Source organism: Ammospiza nelsoni, chromosome 24 (assembly GCF_027579445.1).
Source record: "Ammospiza nelsoni isolate bAmmNel1 chromosome 24, bAmmNel1.pri, whole genome shotgun sequence".
Taxonomy (NCBI): Eukaryota; Metazoa; Chordata; class Aves; order Passeriformes; family Passerellidae; genus Ammospiza; species Ammospiza nelsoni.
Window position 1 is genome coordinate 6,334,245 of NC_080656.1, and position 21,987 is coordinate 6,356,231.

The following is a 21,987-nucleotide window of genomic DNA, read 5'->3' on the forward strand; positions in this document are numbered from 1 at the left end:
AGAGCAGCCCCTGGGGATAACCCCAAGCTCAGCGTGGAAAGGGCAGCAGGGAGGGTCCTGCTTCCAGACCCTCAGTGCAGGAGAGCCCCATGGCCAAACATTCCTCGATGCCCTCCAGCAGGGGAAGCTCAGCCTTGCTGAGTGCCAGCATCAGTGCCAGGCCAGCCAGACTCTGCTGTGCAGCCCCAGCCCGAGCCAGCAAAGCCAAAGATCATTCCCCAGGACTCTGCTGGAACCTGGCATCTGCCCTGCCATCCCTGGCTGCTCAGAGTGCCAGGACAGGATCCCCAGGCTGAGCTGAACCAGGGCCGGCCTGCCAGGGTGGGGCAGGGCTCTGCCTCCCCCACGTCCACGCTTGCCAAAATCCTGCAGGTTCCCACGTCTGTGGGTACCACGTGCAGCCCAGTGCCAGCCCATGGAGCTGTTCTGGGCAGGGCAGCAGGGTGCTGGGTTCCCAGCAGTGCCAGCATGCCCACAGAGCTGTGCTGGGCAGGAGAGCAGGGTGCTGTGTTCCCAGCAGTGCCAGCATGCCCACAGAGCTGTGCTGGGCAGGAGAGCAGGGTGCTGTGTTCCCAGCAGTGCCAGGATGCCCACAGAGCTGAGCTGGGCAGGAGAGCAGGGTGCTGTGTTCCCAGCAGTGCCAGGATGCCCACAGAGCTGAGCTGGGCAGGAGAGCAGGGTGCTGTGTTCCCAGCAGTGCCAGCACCTGCAGATGGCCCTGGTTCAGAAGCTCTGGGCTCAGCTCAGTTCCTCTGGAGAGCCAGCACGGTGCTGAATTGCCTTCCCTCTCTCTGCAAGGTGTGCGAGTTTGGAGCAGCCACCAAAGCCACCAAAGGTTCCTTCTGGTGCCATCACTAAGTGCAAAGGCCTTCCCAGAGTCCGTGTCACCTGCTGCAAACAAACCAGCCTGGGATCTCACCTGGTTTCCAGCGCAGGCACTGCTCTGCAGAGGGACCCCCTGTGCCCAGTGTCACCCTGGGCGCTGGCACTGTGCCAGGCTGGGTGTCCTTGGTGTCCCCTCCCTGCAGTCGGTGCGGAGTGAGGCTCGTGTGCTGAGACAGCCCCGGGGGAGCTGGGGCACAGAGGCTGCAGGGAAGGGCTCAGGGCCAGCTCTGCTCCTGCAGCACAGCCTCCAGTGATGACACAGCTGAGCCCAGCCCTGCTTTCCATCCTCCTGGCACGGGCAGGGTGTGGGAACCCAAATCCTCCTTGCTCCGTGCAAGGGACCAGTCACTTCTTCCATGTTGGTTAAATCGCTTCAGATCCTCCTGTCTCAGACCCCAGGGACAACAGGGACTGAATGAGAGACTCCCTAAGGTCTGAGAACACTGTTCTGCTCCCACAGACCCTGCTTTGGAGATCCTATCTCTGAGCATGATGTCCCAGCAGGAGTCTGAGACAGAGCCCCAAGTCCTTCTCTGCCTGTTTGCTCCCTTTGCTGAAGATGCAGTGGGGCTTGTGGGGGAAAAAAAATAAAGAAAAAAGAAAAAAAGGAGGAGGATTTGCACAGAAAGGAAAGGGGGATGCAGCAATCTCTGTGGCTACAGCGACAGGAAACTCTAAAGCCTTGTGCAGCTCCACCACGGCATCTTTGGGCTCCTCTCAGCGCTGACTCCCACGCTGCTGGCCAGGACGAGGAACGGGCCCATGGCTGCACCTCCAGCTCTGCAGCTCCCTCCTGCCAGCCCAGCCCAGCCCAGCCCAGCCCCAGCTGCTGCTCCCCCTACTCAGGGCAGGCTCCTCCCAGCCGTGCTGGGCACAAACACCTGGGCTGGGCTGTCCCTGCTGTCCCCAGGGCACAGACAGGGACAGCAAAGGGGGAGCCAAGCTCTGTCAGTCCTGGGGGAGACAGTGGCACATGCCAGGGCTGTACAAAACGTTTCGCAATGAAGAGTGTGTGTGTGGAAAGGTTAAAACAGTTCCGAGATGTCTCAAAACCCTTCTCGACTGAGCCAGGCCTGGCTGGCACCTCCCAGTGCCTCCACCACAGTCTGGGACCTGCAGGAGCACTGTGTCCATCTGCAGAACATCTCTCACAGCAGGCCAGGCCCGGGGACGGCACCGGGGCCCCACGGCCCCCTTATCTCTCAGATTTGACCTTGTACCTGAGCACCAGGTAAGCCAGGAGCCGCAGGATGACGAAGAAGATGCCCAGGATGAGGAAGTCCAGGTAGAGCTTGGCCTCCTCCACGTCCAGCTCCTGCAGGATCTTGATGGGCTTTTGGAAAGGGCAGAAGTCCTCGAGGCACTCCAGGTCCTCGCGCTCCATGGCGTAGATGGTGAGGATGACCCCCTCGAAGCCATACCTGGGGCAGAGCACACCTGAGGGTCACCAGGGGACCAGGGGAGCCCAGGACAGGGAGCTCTGGCCAGAGCTGGGGCCCCACCTGACGTAGGAGACGTAGGAGCTCCACTGCAGGTAGGTGGGGATGGTCTTGAAGCTGACGAAGAAGCCCGAGAAGAGCAGCACGGGGATGGCAGTGACAGGTCCCACAAAGGTGGCCACCTGGGGAACACAGGCCACTGGGCGTCACATCCCTGCCCACCCACAGGCAGCACTTCACCCCAAACCCTCCCAGGGACCCTTGCAAATCTCCACGGAAGAGGCAAAGCCTGCCAGACCTGCAGGGAAGTGGAAGCAGCTCCGATGAGCAGCCCCAGGGACTGGGCCACCAGGGCGGTGGCGGTGGCCAGGGCGGAGAAGAGCAGGAAGCGCGTGGCCTCGGGGGGCTGGCCCGTCATCCAGTACACGATGCTGCAGTAGGCGATGGGGCAGATCACCTGCAGGGGACAGACAGACAGCCCTGCTGGGCCCCACGGCCATGCCCACCCCACCGACCCCACAGACACCACCCATGGCCATCCCCACCCCACAGACACCACCCTGCTGGGCTTCATGGCCATCCCCACCCCAGAGATGCCACCCTGCTGGACCCCATGGCCATCTCCACCCCACTGGCCCCACAGACACACAGCCCTGCTGGGCCCCACGGCCATCCCCACCCCAGAGACACAGCCCTGCTGTGCCCCATGGCCATGCCCACCCCACTGACCCCACAGACACCACTCACAGCCATCCCCACCCCATTGACCCCACAGACACCACTCACAGCCATCCCCACCCCAGTGACCCCACAGACACCACTCACAGCCATCCCCACCCCAGTGACCCCACAGACACCACTCACAGCCATCCCCACCCCAGTGACCCCACAGACACCATCCATGGCCATCCCCACCCCAGAAACCTCACCCTGCTGTGCCCCACGGCCATCCCCACCCCAGTGACCCCACAGACACCACTCACAGCCATCCCCACCCCAGTGACCCCACAGACACCATCCATGGCCATCCCCACCCCAGTGACCCCACAGACACCACTCACAGCCATCCCCACCCCAGTGACCCCACAGACACCACTCACAGCCATCCCCACCCCAGTGACCCCACAGACACCACTCACAGCCATCCCCACCCCAGAAACCTCACCCTGCTGTGCCCCATGGCCATCCCCACCCCACTGACCCCACAGACACCACCCACGGCCATCCCCACCCCAGAGACACAGCCCTGCTGTGCCCCATGGCCATGCCCACCCCACTGACCCCACAGTCACAGCCTGGGGCACTGGGCAGGGCCTGGCCGTGCCAAGGGTGGCGCAGCAGCACCAGGGTGGTACCAAAGGCACCAAAGCTCACCTGGAAGGGCACGTCTGCCATGGTCTTTGCCAGGTAATAGGCTTTGAGGCTGTACCAGTAGTTGAGGTGCTCCCTCAGGAACACGGTCATCTCCTGGGGGACTGCAGGGACACAGGGGGTGAGCAGCCAGCCATTCCCTGCCCTGGGGGGGCTCCAGCCCCTCTGACACCCGCCCTGCAGGTGGGGTGCACCAGGTAACCCCCAGCTGCATCATGAGAGGGTGCCCAAACCTTCCTTGGGGAAAAAAAATATCAGCGGCTGATACGGGGAACTTCCACGTGGAAAAGTCAGCTTGGGTGGGGCTTTTTACATATTTACATTTTCACAGATCAAAATAATAAAATATTAAAATTCCAGCATTCTGCTTTGAGCCAACAGGGGTCAAATTATAGCCAAATAAAGGGCAAAACTGCAACACAGGCAAACAGATGGCTTTCCCCTGTTAAAGTTTTTCTCTCCTCTCTTATTTTCTCCCTTTTGCCTGATCCCTCTGGCTCCCCACGCCCTGCCCAGCACACCCACAGTGCCACACAGCTGGAGCGCCCCTGGGAGCAGTGAGGGGATTTGGGGGCAGGGAGCTCCTTACAGGTGAGGATGGTGGGCATGAGGGCAGCGAACATGAGGAAGAGCATGGAGAAGAAGAGGAAGCCGGTGTTGTTGAAGACCTTGCCCGCGTCGTTGCCGATGTGCAGGTAGAGCAGCCCGATGAGCACCCCGATGCAGATGTGGGACATGAACCGCAGGTGGGTCAGCACCTGTGGGCACAGGGGGGCTCAGCACCCCAAAAACACCCCAAGGGAGCCAAGGACAGCCCATGGAGCTCCTTGGTGCTGCCAGGCCCCAAAGAGCCCAGCCCTGAGCCCTCACCGTGTCCCGCAGGATGCAGATGAAGGTTCTCTTGAAGAGGATGCAGAACTGAGTTGTGGCGCTGGTGGCGAATGTGTGGCTCTCGATGTGATCCACATCCTGCAGGAGCACAGGGACGTGGGTCAGCTTCTCACCACTGCTGGCACAGGTGGCTCCTCTGAGCCCCACTCACCGTCCCACACGTGGGGCACGATGAGTCTGCCTTGTCAGGGCTGCTCTTCTTCTCGGCCATGGTGCACATCCCGTTCTGGACGGCGCGGAACAGGACGGGGTTGAGGTCCCCGTACTCCCCTGAGGCCACCTCGATGACTGTGGAGGGGGACAGGACCCCTGAGAGGTGCTGAGCCAGCAGCACCCGGCAGGAAGGGCACGGGCAGCTCCCTTGGGCATCCTGGGAGGTTTGGGCACGGGGTTTGGAGCTGGGGCGGGGGCACTCACTGAAGTCAGCGGGGTTGTGGTACGTGGGGCAGTGGAGGCCGAGGCCCTTCAGGTAGGGGATGAGGTTGGTCACGACGCCCTTGAAGATGCACTGGCCCTGGCTCAGGATGTAGAGCTGCAAGAGAAAGCCAGGATGTGGCAGGAGACGGGCAGCCAGGGCACTGCCACCCTCTCCTGACACAGGCCAGCCTTGCCACAAGAACCCAGCACAAATGGCTGCAGCCCACCCCTCCCGTGGCCTCTCTCCTTGGGGCCAGAGGGAGCCTGTGCCAGGCCAGACCTTGTCGAACATCTCGAAGAGCTTGGCGCTGGGCTGGTGGATGGTGCAGATGATGGTGCGCCCGCCCTGAGCCAGGGAGCGCATCAGGGACACCACCTGGAAGCAGGAGGCGCTGTCCAGCCCGCTGTGGCCGTGCAGGAGGGGCGGAGAGGAGAGAGAGACAGCAGAGAGAGAAGGGGAGAGTTGAGAGAGGCACAAGAACATCCTAAAGATGCCCCACTTGTGGGCACCCTCCCCTCAGATCCACACAGAGCAGCACCAGCCCCAGGGGCACAGTCCCATCCTGTGCTCAGGCGGGCACCAGAGGGCACTGACCAGGCCAGGAGGGGCAACCCAGCTGGGCAGGCAGGGCTGGGAGCCCCTGTGGGCTCACCTGGTGGGCTCATCGAAGAACATGACGGGCGGGTTGTTGACCAGCTCCAGGGCGATGGCCAGGCGCTTGCGCTGTCCCCCCGACAGGGAGCTGGTGCGGGTGTAGGAGCACTCCAGCAGCCCCAGGGCCGTCAGGATCTCGTTCACCTGTCACACAGGCAAGGGTTTGGACAGGCTTTCATCCCCCTCCCTTCACCCCTGCCATCCCCTGCTCCCCTTGTCCCCATCCTGGGGAGAGCTGAGGGGGTCTGGGCCCACCCTCCCCGGCCCTTACCAGCTCCTTCTTCACCTCCTGCTTCTCACTCAGCTTCAGGTTGGCAGAGACCTGCAGGGAGAGGATGGCCAGGGAGACAGGACTGTCAGATGTAGAGAACAGAGCTGGCTGCACCATGATTCCACCCCTGACTGCTCAGCATGGAGGGAGCACAGACAGCAGGATTTTGTCCCTGCATCCCAGAGCCCTTGGAAATGCCCAGTGCTCGTGTGGGGTCAGTGCCCACCAGGAGCCAGCCCACAGCATGTCCCCAGAGGATGTCCCTCAGCCCACAGCATGTCCCCAGAGGATGTCCCTCACCTCAGGATGTCCCCAGAGCTCACCATCATGGCCTCGAGCACGGTGAGGTGTGGCAGCAGCATGTCATCCTGCATGATGTAGCAGGACATCTTGCGAAAGGTGCGCAGGTCCCGCGGCCGCCCGTTCACCAGGATCTGCCCCTTCATGCCAGTCTCCCTGCAGGAGGGAGGGCAGGGGGATGCAGCACAGCCCTGCACCCCCAGCCCCCCTGGGCCCCCCCAGCCTCACCTGTAGCCAGCCAGGATGTTCATGAGTGTGGATTTCCCAGCTCCTGAGGGGCCCATGATCCCAATGAGCTCCCGCTGGCAGAACTTCCCCGACAGGCATTTCAGGAGAGTCTTGTACCCTGCAGGGGGAGAGCAGCAGGGGTTTGGCACTGCCACCCCAGCTCCTGGGGCACCTCAGGACCCCCGTGTGCCATGGAGGAGCTCTGTGTGCCCCATCAGCACCCCCAGGGCTTTGGCCACGGCAGCTGCCACCTCCAGCACGATCCCTGCCCCTGGTCCTTGGCTGATCCCGCTGATTCCCGGCGCTGAAGAAGCTCCTGACCTGGATCACAGCAAAGAGCGGGGAAATCCCCGGGTCAGGGCACTGAGCCGCTGAGGGGGATTACCAGGCTGCTCCTGGGTTTGTCTTCAGACGCCGATCCCCAAGGCCAGGGGCCGGGCCAGCCGGAGCAGGGCAGCGGGGGGCAGGCAGAATTCCCGATCCGGCTGCCGCCTTCATTGGCATTCGCGCTGTGGCACCCGGCAGCAGCCGCTGCTAGTCAGACCTGGAATTATCTCTGCTTTAAACGCGGCTGATTAGCATTTTCTGGCAGGAGGAACACGATGTGTCGGGAGCAAGGAACAAGCACAGCCTCGGGCTCTCAGGAGCCGCCCCTGAAATGGAGCCCTGGCTGGACAGGGATTGGTTTTGGGGGGTGATAACCCCATGGACCGAGCCTGAGCATCCCTCTAGCGGAACTGCGTCCCCTCTGTGCCCCACGGGGACAGCGCTGTGGGGCGAGGGCAGCAAAGCCAAGGTGGGGCAAGCGCAGGGACAGAGCAGTGACAGCCCCACCTCTCTGGGGAGCCCTGAGGCTTCTCCATCCCCAGGGAAGCGCATCCACCCCGTTCCTCCTTTGAGCCCCTCGGGGTCAGGACCCCCGTATCAGGAGGGGTCCCGCGGGCAGGGGGCGGTCAGGGGGAGGCCGGGGGGGCTGCGCAGGGTGGGCAGGGGCGAGCAGGGCCAGCAGCCCCCCCCCGGCAGCGCGCACGGCTCCGCACCGCGCATGCTGCTCACGTCGGCGCCACTGCAGCTTGCGCAGCGGTTACTCACGTTCATTGACTGCCAGTAACCTCCTGCTCGGCACAGCGGGCCAGCGGGGCCGGGGGATGTGGGCAAAGCCACCGCGACCCCCCGAGAGCCCCGCCAGCCTCGTCTGAACCGGGGGAACGAGGGGAGAAAAGCCCCCCACCCACCGCCACCCCAGGGACCCCCGGGTTTGCTCCCACCTGGCCCAGCTGCCCGAGCCTTCCCCCTCCCTCCCTCCCTGCAGGCCCTGGCCCGCTGGCAAGGAGCCGGTTCCTCCTGGGTGCTGGAGCACAACCCGCCCTGGCTGTGCCATGGATCCTTCTGGGATGCTTCCTCAGCATCCCGGGTAAACAGGGAGGCATCACCCCGGCTGATGTCAGGGATGCTCCCAGGGTGTTTCAGCGCCTCGGTTTCCCGAGCTTTGCACAGCCTGGGGATGGGGCAGAGCCCACCGGGTACTCCTGGCTGCCAGAGCCCCTCACTGAGCCCTGTGGCCTCCCTGCTCGTCCCCTCCTGCCTTCAGCTTCTGCAGATCAGCTCACCCTCCATCTTATCGGGCTGCCTGATTGGCATCCCATTAACTGAAAGCGCTAATTAAAGCAGACTGCCACCCACCAGCCGCCATCTGCCTCCCCTCTCCCCTCCCTGAGCTCCTGGCCAGAGTCACTCACAGGGAGGGGGCCCCGGCCTGGGCTCACAGGGAGAGGAAATCCCCCACAAACCACACCCCACACCTGGCCAGGCTGGGAGCTGGGGCATCCTGCTGCATCCCACACAGACACCATACCCCAAACAGCACTGCTGGGGAACCCCATCCCATCCATCATACCCCAAACAGCAGTGCTGGGGTGTCTCATCCCATCCCATCCCATCCCATCCCATCCCATCCCATCCCATCCCATCCCATCCATCATACCCCAAAACAACAGTGCTGGGGAACACATCCCAGCCCCAAACAGCAGTGCTGGGGAAACCCACCCCATCCCATCCCAGGGTGTCTGCCCAGGCCAGAGGTTTCCCTGGAATTCTTTCTGCCTTCCCCTGGCATTGCCCAGCACAGGTTTCTCCCCTGCCCTCCCAAAGCACCCAGAACAAACACCCGGGCACAGAGAGCCCTGGCACTGGGAGCAGGGTGAGGTCATGGCGTGCAGAACAAGAATGGGCTGGGACAGCCCCGCGGGTCCCCTCCCCTCCCTGCCCTTCCCCACCCGGCAGCTCCTACCTCTCTTCCTCCACCAGGATCCCTCCCGCACGGAGTAGGACAGGTCGATGAACTCGATGTTGACAGCCGAGCGCTTGGGGAGGTGGGAGAACCTCTGCGCCTCCGTGATGTGGTTCTCCACCTTCTTCAGGTGCGTGGTGAGCAGCGGCGCGTCGGGAGGGCCGGCGTGGCACACCGTGTCCTCCAGGGCGATGGAGACGCAGGCGGGGTCCATGCCCTTCTCGGCCATCCTGCCGCTCTGTGGGGAGCGCACGGGGCTCGGCTGCTCTGCCAGGCACTGCAGGGACCGGCCCACAGCGAGTCCCGTCCCCGCTGCTCCTGCTGCCTCCGCTGTCCCCTCCGCCCGGCTGGGGCCGGCACCCACACCCGGCTGCGAGGATGGAGCGGCCGAGCCTGCGCCCAGGGGCTCGGAGCAGCGGGGTTTGGTTCAGCTCCACAGTCAATAATTGAGGCACCTCCTGCAGCTCGGTCCGGCTCTGCTGCCGGGGCTGCTCAGCTCCCCCAGCCCCGGGGGCCCTGCCCCGGTCCCGTCTGTCCCGGTGGGTGCAGGATGGGAGGGGGGAGAGCTGATGTCCTGCCCTGTGCCTGGGGTCCCCAAGGACTCGCCGGGAACCAGCCCTGCGCTGGCCTTGGGGAACACAGCTATGAAACCCTAAACAAGCAGATGATTCCAGCTGGTTTCCTGGACAAAGCACGCCGTGCTCCTGGGGCAGAGCTGTCCTGGGTGCATCAGACCTCAGACAGTGCCTGGGGTCCCCCTGGGCTTGCTGGGAGAGCCTGAACACAACAGGGAGGGGGCCCTGCCGGTGCCATTCCTTCTCTGCCTTCCTCGGCTCATCATTTCGCCTTCCGGGCTCTTCCAGCACAGCTTCAGCGGCCAGGCCGGCACCGAGCCGGGGCCATGACGCTGATCCAGCTGCCCCAGCGCTGCCGTGCCCGCAGTGCTCCACAGCCGGCTGCAGCACGGCCGGCCCCGCTGGGCTCGGGGCTCTGCGGCGCCGGGGATGCTGAGCGGGCAGGGCGGGGAGCGCGGCTCTCCGAGGCCGCCGGGGGCTCGGGGATACCCCCAGGAACAGCAAAAGGAGCTCGGGCTGTGCCGGAGGGGCCGTGCCCTGCACCCAGCTCGCCTCCCAGCCTGGGGTCCCACCGCCGCCTCTCTAACCTACATTGGGCTGCGGGATGCGGGCAGCGCTCGCTGCGGCTGCAGCGCTCGCAGCGGCCCCTGCGAGGGGCGCCGGCAGCTGCGGGAGATCCCCCAGCCCAGCCCAGCCCAGCCCAGCCCAGCCCTGCTGCAGGCAGACCCCGCTCAGGGCTGCAATGAAGCCAGCCCAGCCCCGGGGAAGGAGGGGTGGGGGTTCCCATCCCGAGGGTCCCCTCCCGACATCCGCGGGGTGCAGGAACGGGGGGTTCGGGGGTGCTGCTGGGGGGCAGCGGGCTCGGAGCGCCCTCGGGCTCACCTTGACTCCTCCGGCTGGGCGTTCGCGGAGCGCTAAATCCCGCAAGCGGCTCTCGGCGGCTTAGCCCAGCCCCGAGGCGCGGGGTGGGGACGGGAAGGCTTTGCCCGAGGATGCTCTTCCTTCATCCGCGCTCCCCGCCGGCCCCCTCCATCCCCAGCCCCCCCGGGCCCGGCTCCGCTGCCGGCTCTCCCGCAGGCTCACCTGGCAGGGTGCGGGGCGGCGGCTCCGCTCCCGCAGCGCCCCCGCCTCGCCTCCTCCGTAGACAAAGGGGCGCTGCCCGGGGGGCCCGGCCGGGCTTGGCTCGGTTCGGTTCCGCCCGGTTCGGTTCGGTTGCGGTGCTCAGCGGCGGGAGCCGGGCTGGGCGCTGCCCCCGAGGGTGCCCGGCCCGGGTCTCCTCCCCATCCCTCCGCGGGGCTGGGTGGGCAGGGCGGGCGGGGGGCGCTCCGGCCCCGCAGTGTCCAGCGCTATCCCCGCAGTGTCAGCGGCCCCCGGCCGGGCTGCTCGGGGCTCCCCTCTCTCCCAGCCCCGTGGCCGGTGCTGCCGGGCGGGGAGCAGGATGGATGGATGGATGGATGGATGGGCTCTGCCCGGGCGGGCAGCGCTGCCAGGCAGCGAAAAAAATCCTCTTAAAGGGACCGGCCCTATTTCCTCTCGCCGCCTGCCAGCAGGCCCTGAGCATCCCTGAGCGCACGGGCGGGTTTGGCAGCGCTGCCTCCGCACCCCCCTGCACCCCAGGGCCCGCATTGCCCCCACAGCCCAAACCCCCCTCAGGGAGCCCCACACACCCCAAAGCTGCTCCTGCCCCCCAGACCCCTGTGCAGACCCCCCAGCACGGGCACAGTGGGCAGTCAGGGCTTGGGACAGCCAGGGGGTGACAATTGGTCACAAAGGGGGTGGCAGGGGGTGTCCCTCCGGGGCTTTACCCCCAGCACACCCTCCCTGGTGCAGCTCGTCCTGCAGGATCCCCCTGCACCTCCCAGTACCACGCCTGGCTCCCTCCTCGCTGTTACTCACACCTCGCACCCACCACAGCACTTAAACACCAGAGACATATGGAAATGAGTGGCACCAGCAAGAGTATTAATTAAAAAACCATCTGTTGAGCCAAGGAGAGCTTTCCCCACCCCCTGCCAGCTTAGGGCTGGGACAGATCTCAGGGCAGGATCCAGGCAGAGACTGGGGAGGGCACGAGGAGCAATCCATGGAGCCAAGCTCCTCATGGAGGCCTTAAGTCATCTTGTTCTGGAGCAAAAGGCACCAGGTGGGGCTCACCCAGTTCTCTCTGTACCCAGCTGCCTCCCAGCCCTGGGGCACTCCCTGTGTGCAGGAGCCAGCCCAGCCCTGCTCTGGGCAGTGCCACAGCCTTTCCTCCCTGCAGGGAATGGCCTGGGAATGAAATCCCTAAATCCCTAGCCCCTAAACCCCTTTCTGCTCAGCTGGGCCCAGGCTGGTGGCCATGAAACACCCAGCAGCCGTGGGGAGTCATTTCAAGGTGGGAGGAAACAGGGATGGAGCCCAGTGCCGTGGGGACCTTCACATCCCTCTAATCCCCAGCTGGGACCTTCCTAAAGTGGCCTTGTTCACAGCTGTGTCCCCACCCAGGACAGTGGCAGGGGGAGCCTGTCCTGGTTCTGTCATCTGTGTTCAGGGCTGCAGGGACAGAGCAGGCAGCAGAACCTCTTGGCATGACAGGAGAACCTGTGGGATTCCCTGCAAATATATTTTTAATGACCCGTGGCTGGTCCTCCCGCACCCTCAGCAGCGCCATCACTTGTGCTCCAGACCACCCTCTCCTTCCCTGGACAATAAAACTGCTTCCATCGAGGAGCCAGAGGTGTCCCCAAGGGGCACAGAGCTGTTCCTGGCTGCAGCCACATCTCCCCCTTTGTGGCCCCAAGCTGCTGGGAGGAGAAGCCCCTGCAGGAAGGGGCTCTCAGGACAGGACCACAGAGCCCCTGGCAGGAGCAGCCCCAGCAGCCATGCAGCAGCCTGTAGGGCAGATTTTCCACCTGGGAGATGAGACCTTTCCCCTCTCTGCACTCCCAGGGAGGCTGCAGGGCAGTTTGATTCCTCAGCACTGGGTGCTGCAGCCCTGGCCAGGCTGCTCTGTCCCTGCCGTGGGGACAGGAGGCAGGTGCCACACTGGCCAGGCTGCTCTGTCCCTGCCGTGGGGACAGGAGGCAGGTGCCACACTGGCCAGGCTGCTCTGTCCCTGCCGTGGGGACAGGAGGCAGGTGCCACACTCCTGCTGGCCCCAGCAAGTTTAGGGGGCAGCTCCAGCTCCCAGCTCAGGGCCTGGAGTCCCCTGACACAGAGAAATCTCAACCTGCAGCACTGAAGGACAGGTATTTTGCACCAGGCACAGGTCCAGGCGCTGCCTCCCCCCTAAGAGGGGCTCTGAGCCCCCTCTGGGAAGCAGCCAGGGAAATGGGTGATGGCACCCCCAGATCCCAGCACCTGCTGCTCCCAGAGCATCCCCTGGCCCTGGAGAGTCTGGGGTGATCCCCCCTGCAAGAGTGAGTCCAGAACATCTCAGATGACATCCTCAGGACAGACAGAGCTTGTGGAAGGAGCACAATGGAGACACTGGTGAAGGGAAGGAGAACCCAGGCTCGAAACCTCCCTCAGCGCAGTGGTGACAGCCCTGGCTGGCCCAGCTCTACCTGGAAGAACCTGAGGAGAGCAAAGACAGGATTTTGAGCTGTTGGCATCTCCCATCTCCCAGCGCCAGCCTTCCCCTCGCACCGGGCAGTGCCACCCAGGGCTCACCGCAGGGCACGTGGCAGTCGCACTCGCAGATGTCGCAGCGCTGGAACCAGCGGGGCCAGCCCGACAGCTTGGTGACACAGCCCGAGATTTTGATGCAGCCGCGGCTGGGGGAGGCTCCCAGGTGCTCCTGGCTGCCGCACGACGAGGAGCACCGGCCCGTGAGGTCCCGCTCGCTGATCTGGATGCGGCCCCGCAGGCAGATCCCTGGGGGGCAGAGCCCATCACGGGGGGCTCACCTGGGGCGGGGAGGGTTCGGCGCCGTGCCTGCAGCCCCGGTACCCCCGGGATACTCACGGAGAGCTCACCCAGAGCCCACCAGGGCAATGAGGGTTCGGCGCCGTGCCTGCAGCCCTGGTACCCCCGCGATACTCACGGAGAGCTCACCCAGAGCCCACCAGGACAATGAGGGTTCGGGGCCGTGCCTGCAGCCCCGGTACCCCCGGGATACTCACGGAGGCAGGAGGGCTTGGGGCTCCATCGCCCGTCGGACTGGCAGGCGCTGGCGGGGTCCCCCAGCAGCACGAAGCCGGGCCGGCAGCTGTAGCGCACCACGGAGCCCACCCACCAATCATTGCCGTGAACCACCGAGTTAAAATCCGCCTCGGGCCGCCCGCAGTTCACTGAGGACAGGGATGGAGCCAGGGTGGCAGCCTGGGCAGGGGGACAGGGGTCCCCAGGGCTGAGGGGACAGGGGCTGCGCCCTTCTGGCCACGGGACAGCCGCAGGGGTCACCGGGCAGGGCCGAGCGTGCCCCAGGCTGTGTCCCCGCCTGGCCCAGGCTGCTGGAGGCGCTCACACTTTGTGTAAGTGTGGCACAAAGCCCTGCAGCATCCCCAGGGATCCCCCGGCTTTACCTCTGCAGAAGGATTTGTAGCCCAGCCAGCAGCAGCTGCCGTTCCCACACTGGCTCCTCTTCAGCTCCTTGTGCCGCCCCTTGCAGCCCCCCAGGCAGATGGGGGCCGTGCCAGACCAGTACGTGTCCAGGTCTCCTGGGGCCACCGGGGCAAGGACACCACTGCCAGCCCTGCCCAGCCCTCCTGGGGCCATTGGGGCAAGGACACCACTGCCAGCCCTGCCCAGCCCTCAGAGCCCCACAGGGCGGTGCTGGAGCCCACAAAAGCCACCCCATCCCTCCCCAGCCCTGCTGTGAGTGCAGCCACTCAGCTCCCACGTCCCTGTGCCAAGCCTTGCTCTTGCTCTTTACTGGGCACCCCATAAACCTTTCCCTCATGCCCCAGGCCCCCCGTTACCTTCTGGCTCCTGGCAGGAGGTGAGCGTGGCCAGCACGGCGAGGAAGAGGAGGCCCAGTGCCATCATCTGCCTCCTCCCCTCGCCCCTCCAAGCCCAGAGCCCTCTGTGCTCGCCCAGGAGAAAGTGAACTTGGTTTGCACACACCCCCCAGGCCCGGGATGCTGCAGGACAGGGGGGAGGGAGGGGACATTGCCTTTAATGCCAATCCTCTCCCCAGCAGATAATCCCTGGCAGCTGAGCCTGCCCGAGGCGGTGTTTAAAGGGACACTCCAGCAGCAGCCCCAAGGCAGCAGCAGCAGCACAGCCCAGCCTGGGAGCTGCAAACAGAGCCAGGCTGGAAGTGCTGCGAGTGCAAACCTGGCACGGGGCCCTTCTGTCCTGCCCTCGAGGGCAGCTGAGCCCAAGGCAGGGGCCAGGCTGGGCAAGGCAAGTGCCCAGGGCAGGGATGCTGTGCCCCCAGCAGTGTGTGCTCCCAGGGACAGCTCCTGCCTCTCCCTGCAGCTCTGGGATCAAGGGGTTTCCCCCAAAATCCAGAAATTCCAGCAGCTTTTGCTCAGCTGCTTGAGAGGGAGCAATGGGGGAAGTCGGCGCCCAGCCAAGAGCAGCACTGTGTCCCCCTGGGCACATCACCTCCACACACAGGGCAGGGAGGGCACCCCAGGGACCCCAAATTCACTGTCCTTGTCCAGCCACTCAATAAAGGATGAGCTGGCTCTGCTCCCAGGCCCAGGATACTCCGTATTCAAACAAACCCTGGGGAGGCACCAAAACTCAGCCCCACAGCAGGAACAGAGTGCCAGAGCTAAACCCGGCCCTGCAGTGCCACCTCTGGGGAGCAGCACACTGCAGTGCCCGCTGCACAGTGCCAGGAGAGCCTGGCAGCTCCCCAGTGCCCACCTCCCGCCCTGCACCACCCCACAGCACGGCTGGCAGGGCTGGGGCTGAGCACAGAAACACCAGACACTGCTGGGCCTGGCAGCCTGATGTTTATTTGTCTTGCCAAAGCACACCCTGCCCAAGCAGGAGCCCAAACCCCAATGTGGGGAGGACACCTAGGGGATGCCAAAAGCAGCAAGAAGCTCCCAATGTCCCAGTGCTGCCCTGGCCTCCTCCCAGAGCTGGTTCTGGGATCAGGGGAGCAAACACCACCAGCAGCAGCAGGTGAGACAGGAAATGTGTGCAGGAAGTGCTGATGAAGGCATGAAACCCCTGGAGAAGGCATGGATGGGGCAGGACAGGCCTGCCAAGGGCCACACATGTTCCCAGGGAAGAGGTTCAGCACCAGAGTGTGCTCCACACACCATCCTGCCCGGGGAACGGGCTCAGAAGGGCACAGCTGGTGAGCACTCCACCCTGCCAAACCTCCCAGAAGGGTGGGGGAACCCTGACAGACCCCAATCCCCAAAAGGAGGAGGCAGACAGCTCCCTCCAGCTCAGATCACTTGGTTCACACCTGGGGGACGTGTCCCTCCCCTCTCCCCATGCTGACCAGAACCAGCAGCACATCCTCAAGCCCTCTTCCAGCAGCACATCCCAGGAGGCTGAAACTGTGCTGCAGAGGGGCAGCCTCTGACAGGATCTGGATACCCTGCAGCCCCTCACAGGATCTGGATACCCTGCAGCCCCTCACAGGATCTGGATACCCTGCAGCCCCTCACAGGATCTGGATACCCTGCAGCCCCTCACAGGATCTGGATACCCTGCAGCCCCTCACAGGATCTGGATGCCCAGCAGCCCCTCACAGGATGTGGATGCCCAGCAGCCCCTCACAGGATGTGGATGATGCCCAGCAGCCCCTCAGAGGATGTGGATGATGCCCAGCAGCCCCTCACAGGATGTGGATGCCCAGCTCCTCAGCTGTTTTCTGCAGCCTGTCCATGACGTTCTCCTCCAGCTCCAGGGCTGCAGTGCCCTGCTGCTCCGAGGCTGTGCTGGCCAGCACGTAATAGACAGTCTCACTCTGGCCCTGCTCGTTGGTCCTGCTCACCACACGGATGATGGGGCTGCTGCTGCTGCTGCCTCCTTGCTCTGAGGAGGACGAGGATGAGGAGGCAGCTCCTGGAAAGGGGCTGGGCCGTGCTGGCTCAGGGCTGGGAGCAGAGCACAGGGCAGGGGGCACAGGCAGCTCTGATGTGTTCTCTGCTGGGGCAGGGTTTGCTGGAGGCTCCAGAAGGATTCCCTGCAGGCTGCCCTCGCCCTCAGGCAGCACCATGCACTCGCTGGAGCCATCCAAGGCCTCCCCACGCTTCTCCCTGTCCTTGAGCAGCTGCTCTGTGAGCTCCACGCTCTCGTAGCGCACCAGCTGCAGCCTCATGTAGCCGTCCTCGTGCTCCCTGTACCTGGGCACAGACAGGAGGGGTCAGCCTGGCACATTCCCCTTCCCAGGAGATGGGCAGCAGCCAGGGGAAGGGCACAACAGCCAAGGTTCAATCCCCGTGTGGCACAGATGGTGTTTCAGCCTCTAGTCCCAAAGGCACACCCATGTGGCAGCTTCTGAGCTCTGTGCCAGGCACAACGCCCTCCCCAGCCCACCTCCTTCCATCACTCTGCTTCACTGGGACCATTTCATGTCCATCCTCTTCCCCTCCCAACTTTCAGGCTCTGGAAACCCTCTGGAGTTTCCTACAGGGGGTGCAGCAGAGGTTTTGTCCCAGGACTGATCTCTCTAGAGGGGGACATCCTGCCAAGCTCAGAAGTGTCCCAGCAGAGGGAGCAGTGATGGCAGCACTGCCCTGGAGCTGCCAGCCAGCACTGCTCAGAGCCCACTGAACATTTACTGCCCTCCCAGCCACTGGGAAAGGGTCCTGAACACATTTACAGAGCCCAGGCACTGCCAGCACCACGCAGGATGCACTGAGGAGCTGCAGCTGAGCAGTACCTGAAGCGAGGATGTCCTGAGGGCCATTTGAACTGGTGCTTCTTCCTGAGGTGCACAGTGAGGTTGTTCCCCCGTGTGAAGCACTTGTCACACACGTGGCACTTGTACCTGGGCTCGGAGTCACCCTGAGGGACGCAGAGCGATGTCAGCACCCACAGGGGCAGGGAAGGACACAGAAAGCTCTCTGAGAAGAGCAATGCAAGCTCTGCTGCCTTCCCACCTCGTGGACCCTCCTGTAGTGCAGTTTGATGGAGCAGAGGGAGCGAGCAGAGAAGCTGCAGGCCTCGAACTCGCAGCGATACGCCGGCTCCTTGCTGTGCGTGTCCAGGTGCTTCCGCAGGTCAATGAGGTTCTTGCAGCTGGAAGCACAAGGTGAGGGAACAGAGCTGCAGCACACACACACACACACACACACACACACACACACACACACAGGCCTCTGGGGGGTCTGGGGAGGGGGCCAGCCCTGGCCCTCACCTGTAGTCACAGTAGTCACACTTGAAGGGGCGCTCCTCGCTGTGGCGGAAGCGGATGTGGTTGCGCAGCGACGAGGGCAGCGGGCAGGTCATGTCACACAGGGGGCACTTGTAGTGGTTCACTGGGCCAAAAACAGGGAGAGATGTCAGCCCAGAGCAGGGCAGGGCAGAGCACATAGCCCATGGGCTGAGCTGGGAGCAGGGCCACTCACTCACTCACTCTCACTCACTCACTCACCGTGGTTCCTCATGTGGTCGCGGAGCAGCCTCTCAGTGGCGAACCTCTTGGAGCAGTGGGAGCACTGAAACCTCTGCTCTGCACCAGGGGCAGGAAGGCCACAGGGGACATCAGGGCAGGAAGAACAGCACAAGGAGCAGTGAGGAGAGGGGTTCCAGGGGGCTGCAAACCCTGGTGGGCAGCCCTGGGTCCCCGCAGGAGGAACAGCCTCCATCCTGCCTCTGCCAGGAGACACTTCCCAGGGGACAGAGACTAAAGGTGGGCCAGGGGAGGTTCAGGTGGGATTTCAGGAGGAATTTCTTCAGGGAAAGGATGGTCAGATGCTGGAAGGGACTGCCAGGCCCTGCCCCCTCCCCTTTGAGGCCCTGCCCACTCACTGGTGCTGCCCAGGGGGGTGGGAGAGTCCCTCCCCTCATGGCTGGCTCACACGGTGAGGATCAATCCCAGAGGTCTTTTCCCATCTCAGTGATTCTGGGGCTGCCATCACTCAGCAGCCAAGCACACCCTGCCCTTGGCTCACAGGGTTTAGGCACCTCCAGCAACCCCACCAGCCCAGGGCAGCCTTCCCCAGCCCCTCCCTGCCCCAGGGCTTACGCTCCAGGGCGGTCTGGCGGCGGATGTGGTCGAAGAACTTGGTGTTGTTGGCAAACATGCCCCCGCAGGTGGGACAGGCCACCACCTTCTCCTGCGTGTGGCTGCGCAGGTGCTCCCGCAGCTTGCAGCGGCCCTTGAAGCTGCAGTTGCAGTCTGGGGAGGGACAGCACAGCTGAGAGCCCTCCCAAAGGACACAGCCTCACTCAACAGCAGATTCCTCATCCTGTTTGGGCCAGCAAGGCTCCAAAATCCCCACAGAGCAGGGTGAGATCAGCACAGGGAGATCACAAGTGGTTCTAGCACAGTACAACCAGTGTGGCCCCTCAATCAGTTAAAGCAATTGCAAATAGAAGAAATTAATGAAAAAAGTCAAAGTAAAATAAATCAGCTGTAGCCTTTTCTCCAAGGTACTGATTACACATAAATAGGAAGTTCTGAGCACTCAAGTGGATTCCCTGAGGGAACTTCTGCAGGAATCTTTCATGGTCAAAACCATGGAATTTGAAAACCTATTTTTGAAGGCCAAGGGGCTCTCTGAAACCTGTTCCCATGTTTGCCACCCAGCCCAAAGCTGTGAGGAGAGGCCCTGCAGGCTCCCACAAACCTTTCCAGCCACAGAGCAGCACGTGGTTCTCCTTCCCTGCTGCCTTGTACTCGGAGCAGAAGCTGTGATCCTCCACGTGCCGGTAGAACCACTCGGGGTTGTCAAACGACCTCTGAGGGGACAAGGACACACAGGACAGGGTGAGACAGACCAGAACAAACCCAGATGCTCCCACATGGCTCCAGACAGAGCCTGTAGTTGTGCAGCACAGCGGCAGAGATGATATTTTTGCCGTGACAATGGGAGAGAATGATGCATCTGACTCCACCTTATCAGAAGACTAATTAATTACTTTATTATACTGTCTTATTCTATGTTATATTGCACTATGTTACATTACAGCTAAACCGAATCTGCCAAGCCCTCAACTGCACTGAATCTCATGACTGTCAGCCCACAGTCCTGACACACACACACCTGGCCCTGACAGGCCAAGGAACCAAAACCCCACCACTGTGGGTAAACAATCTCCACGTTGCATTCAGCTTTGGCACAAACACAGGCACAGCAAATGAGATAAGAGTCGTTGTGATCATTCTCTGAGGTTCAGAGAATGTGAAACCCAGGAATATTCTTGGGAAGAACGGTGCCTTGCTTTTCTCTGTGAAGAGAAATGTGGTAACATGTCACGGTCACATTTCCTGAAAAATCCCTTTGCCAGGATTTCTTCTCCAGGGAAGCTGAGAAGCCTCAGAGAAAAATGAAACCAATAATTATCTGATTGCTTCTCCTGTGTTTGGCTGCTTTGGAATGTGGTCTGCAGATTTTTTATCCAACTGGTCATTGTTTGATTGGCCATTAAGTAAAAACAATTCACATGAAACCGATCATGGCCAGCTGTGTCAGACTTTGAGGAGTCAGTCATGAATTTTTATTATTCATTCTTGTTAAGCCTTCTGTCTGTATCCTTTCTCTTTCTTTAGTATAGTTTTAGTATAGCATATATATTATATATATATATAATATGTATAATATAATGCAATGTAATGTAATATAATACCATGTAATATACAATGTAATGTAATGCAATGTAATATAATAAATATAATATAATATATCAGCCTTCTGAGAACATGGAGTCAGTCATGAATTTTTATTATTCGTTCTTGTTAAGCCTTCTGTCTGTACCCTTTCTCTTTCTTTAGTATAGTTTTAGTATAGCATAATATAATATAATGTAATGCAATGCAATGTAATATATAATGTATGTGATATAATGTAATATGATGTGATATTATGTAATATTATGTAATAGAATGTAATATAATGTAACATAATATAATGTTATATTATATTACATTATATTATATTTACACATTCATATATATTAATGTATATATAAATGTATAAAACATATTATATATATTATATATAATATTAATGTATAGTATAACATATAAATATATTAACTATAATAAAAATAATTAATATTTATTATATATTAATTATAGATTAGTATATATTAGTATGTATAATATAATATAATATAATATAATATAATATAATATAATACAATGCAATACAATGTAATAGAATGCAATGTAATACAATGTAATAGAATGCAATGTAATATAATATAATATAATATAATATAATATAATATAATATAATATAATATAATATAATGTAATATAAGCAATATAAGATAATATCACTAATATAATATAACAGCGAATCAGCCCCTGAGCACATGGAGTGGGACTCACTCCTGTCCCAGCCCCTCCTGGGCTCCCCCACAGCAGCCCCCCGTTGCCCGGCCCTCACCTCGCAGTACTCCCAGAGGCACAGGAAGCTCTCCTGGATCTCGGGGATGATGTTGTGGCTCTGGAAGTCCAGCTGGCAGTGGCTGAGCTCTGCCTGGCCCTGCAGGGCCCTCAGCCCCCACTGCTTCAGCTTGGTGTGGTAGCAGTGGAAGTAAACGTGGCGCACCAGCTCGGCCGAGCTCGCCGGGGAGCAGAAACCACAGTCCTGCCACAGGCACGTGTACTCCTCTGCAACGGACAGACAGACTGCTGCAACCGACAGACAGACAGACTGCTGCTCTGCAACAGACAGATGCTCTGGAACACAGACAGACAACTGCTCTGGAACACAGACAGACAGCTCCTCTGCAACTCAAACTGCTCCTGTGGAACACAGACCGACAGACAGCTCCTCTAGAACAGACAGACTGCTCCTCTGGAACACAGACCGCTCCTTTGGAACACACACACACAGACAGACAGACAGCTGCTCTGGAACACAGACCGCTCCTTTGGAACACAGACAGACAGACAGACAGCTGCTCTGGAACCCAGACCGCTCCTCTGGAACACACACAGACAGACAGACAGACAGCTGCTCTGGAACACAGACCGCTCCTTTGGAACACAGACAGACAGACAGACAGCTGCTCTGGAACCCAGACCGCTCCTCTGGAACACACACAGACAGACAGACAGACAGCTGCTCTGGAATCCAGACCGCTCCTTTGGAACACAGACAGACAGACAGACAGCTGCTCTGGAACCCAGACCGCTCCTCTGCCCCACACAGGCACAGCTCGAAGGTCTCTCTAAGCAAATCCGCTCCTCGAGTCCCTTCCCTCTCGCAGTCCTTGTGCTGCTGCTGCCTGCGAGCACAGCCCGACCTCCCTGGCTGTCCCTCCTGTCCGGGGCTCGTGCAGAGCCACAGGGCCCCCCTGAGCCTCCCTTTCCCCAGGGCCTCACCCAGCGGGTCCATGTCGGCGCTGGGCCCGCCGGAGCCGGGCAGGTGCTGCTGCAGGTGCTGCGCCACATGCGCGCAGAACTCCTCCATGCCCGAGGCCACGAAGGAGCACTGCTGCCACTCGCACTGCAGCACCACGGCCGCCTTATCGCCCGCACGGCCGGGCGCCATGGCCGGGCTGCTGCGGGGCCGCCCGGGGCTGCCGACCCCGCCCGGAACCGGCGCCGGGCCCGGCGGGAGCCGCGGGCTGCGGGGAGAGCGGCGCCG

The 21,987-nt window shown here is 61.4% G+C and overlaps 2 protein-coding genes across 3 annotated transcripts; both read right to left on the reverse strand.

Annotated features, from left to right (window-relative positions):
- Nucleotides 1-671: 671 nt before the first annotated feature.
- On the reverse strand, nucleotides 672-10,460 carry ABCG4 (ATP binding cassette subfamily G member 4). The gene is made up of 15 exons (XM_059488253.1): nucleotides 10,406-10,460; nucleotides 8,748-8,985; nucleotides 6,458-6,575; nucleotides 6,253-6,385; nucleotides 5,930-5,980; nucleotides 5,657-5,802; nucleotides 5,284-5,407; nucleotides 5,004-5,118; nucleotides 4,748-4,874; nucleotides 4,566-4,704; nucleotides 4,285-4,453; nucleotides 3,699-3,799; nucleotides 2,623-2,781; nucleotides 2,388-2,506; nucleotides 672-2,306 (listed from the first exon to the last, which is right to left on the reverse strand). Exons 2-15 carry the CDS (start codon nucleotides 8,974-8,976, stop codon nucleotides 2,081-2,083), a joined length of 1,956 nt encoding a protein of 651 aa, XP_059344236.1. The 5' UTR covers nucleotides 8,977-8,985; nucleotides 10,406-10,460; the 3' UTR covers nucleotides 672-2,080.
- A 4,728-nt stretch (nucleotides 10,461-15,188) lies between these two features.
- HINFP (histone H4 transcription factor) lies at nucleotides 15,189-21,986 on the reverse strand. 2 transcript variants are annotated; one of them, XM_059488254.1, is made up of 9 exons: nucleotides 21,723-21,986; nucleotides 20,779-21,005; nucleotides 19,015-19,126; nucleotides 18,411-18,563; nucleotides 17,817-17,894; nucleotides 17,580-17,700; nucleotides 17,323-17,461; nucleotides 17,103-17,227; nucleotides 15,189-16,563 (listed from the first exon to the last, which is right to left on the reverse strand). In XM_059488254.1, exons 1-9 carry the CDS (start codon nucleotides 21,889-21,891, stop codon nucleotides 16,053-16,055), a joined length of 1,635 nt encoding a protein of 544 aa, XP_059344237.1. In that variant the 5' UTR covers nucleotides 21,892-21,986; the 3' UTR covers nucleotides 15,189-16,052. The 2 variants fall into 2 exon arrangements, with proteins under 2 accessions (XP_059344237.1, XP_059344238.1); XM_059488255.1 differs by lacking the exon at nucleotides 18,411-18,563 and having other exon boundaries at nucleotides 21,723-21,981.
- Between the last annotated feature and the right edge of the window lies 1 nt (nucleotide 21,987).

Excerpts from the sequence above, each read along its gene's own strand:
- ABCG4 (XM_059488253.1), bottom strand. The coding sequence starts at position 8,976 with ATGGCCGAGAAGGGCATGGACCCCGCCTGCGTCTCCATCGCCCTGGAG. Across the intron at positions 6,386-6,457 it reads AACATCCTGGCTGGCTACAG|GGAGACTGGCATGAAGGGGC; the intron begins GTGAGGCTGGGG and ends TCCCTCCTGCAG. Across the intron at positions 2,307-2,387 it reads TCCTACGTCTCCTACGTCAG|GTATGGCTTCGAGGGGGTCA; the intron begins GTGGGGCCCCAG and ends GCTCTGCCCCAG.
- HINFP (XM_059488254.1), bottom strand. The coding sequence starts at position 21,891 with ATGGCGCCCGGCCGTGCGGGCGATAAGGCGGCCGTGGTGCTGCAGTGC. Across the intron at positions 19,127-20,778 it reads GCCTCTGGGAGTACTGCGAG|AGGTCGTTTGACAACCCCGA; the intron begins GTGAGGGCCGGG and ends TTGTCCCCTCAG. Across the intron at positions 17,228-17,322 it reads ACTACAGGAGGGTCCACGAG|GGTGACTCCGAGCCCAGGTA; the intron begins GTGGGAAGGCAG and ends TGCGTCCCTCAG.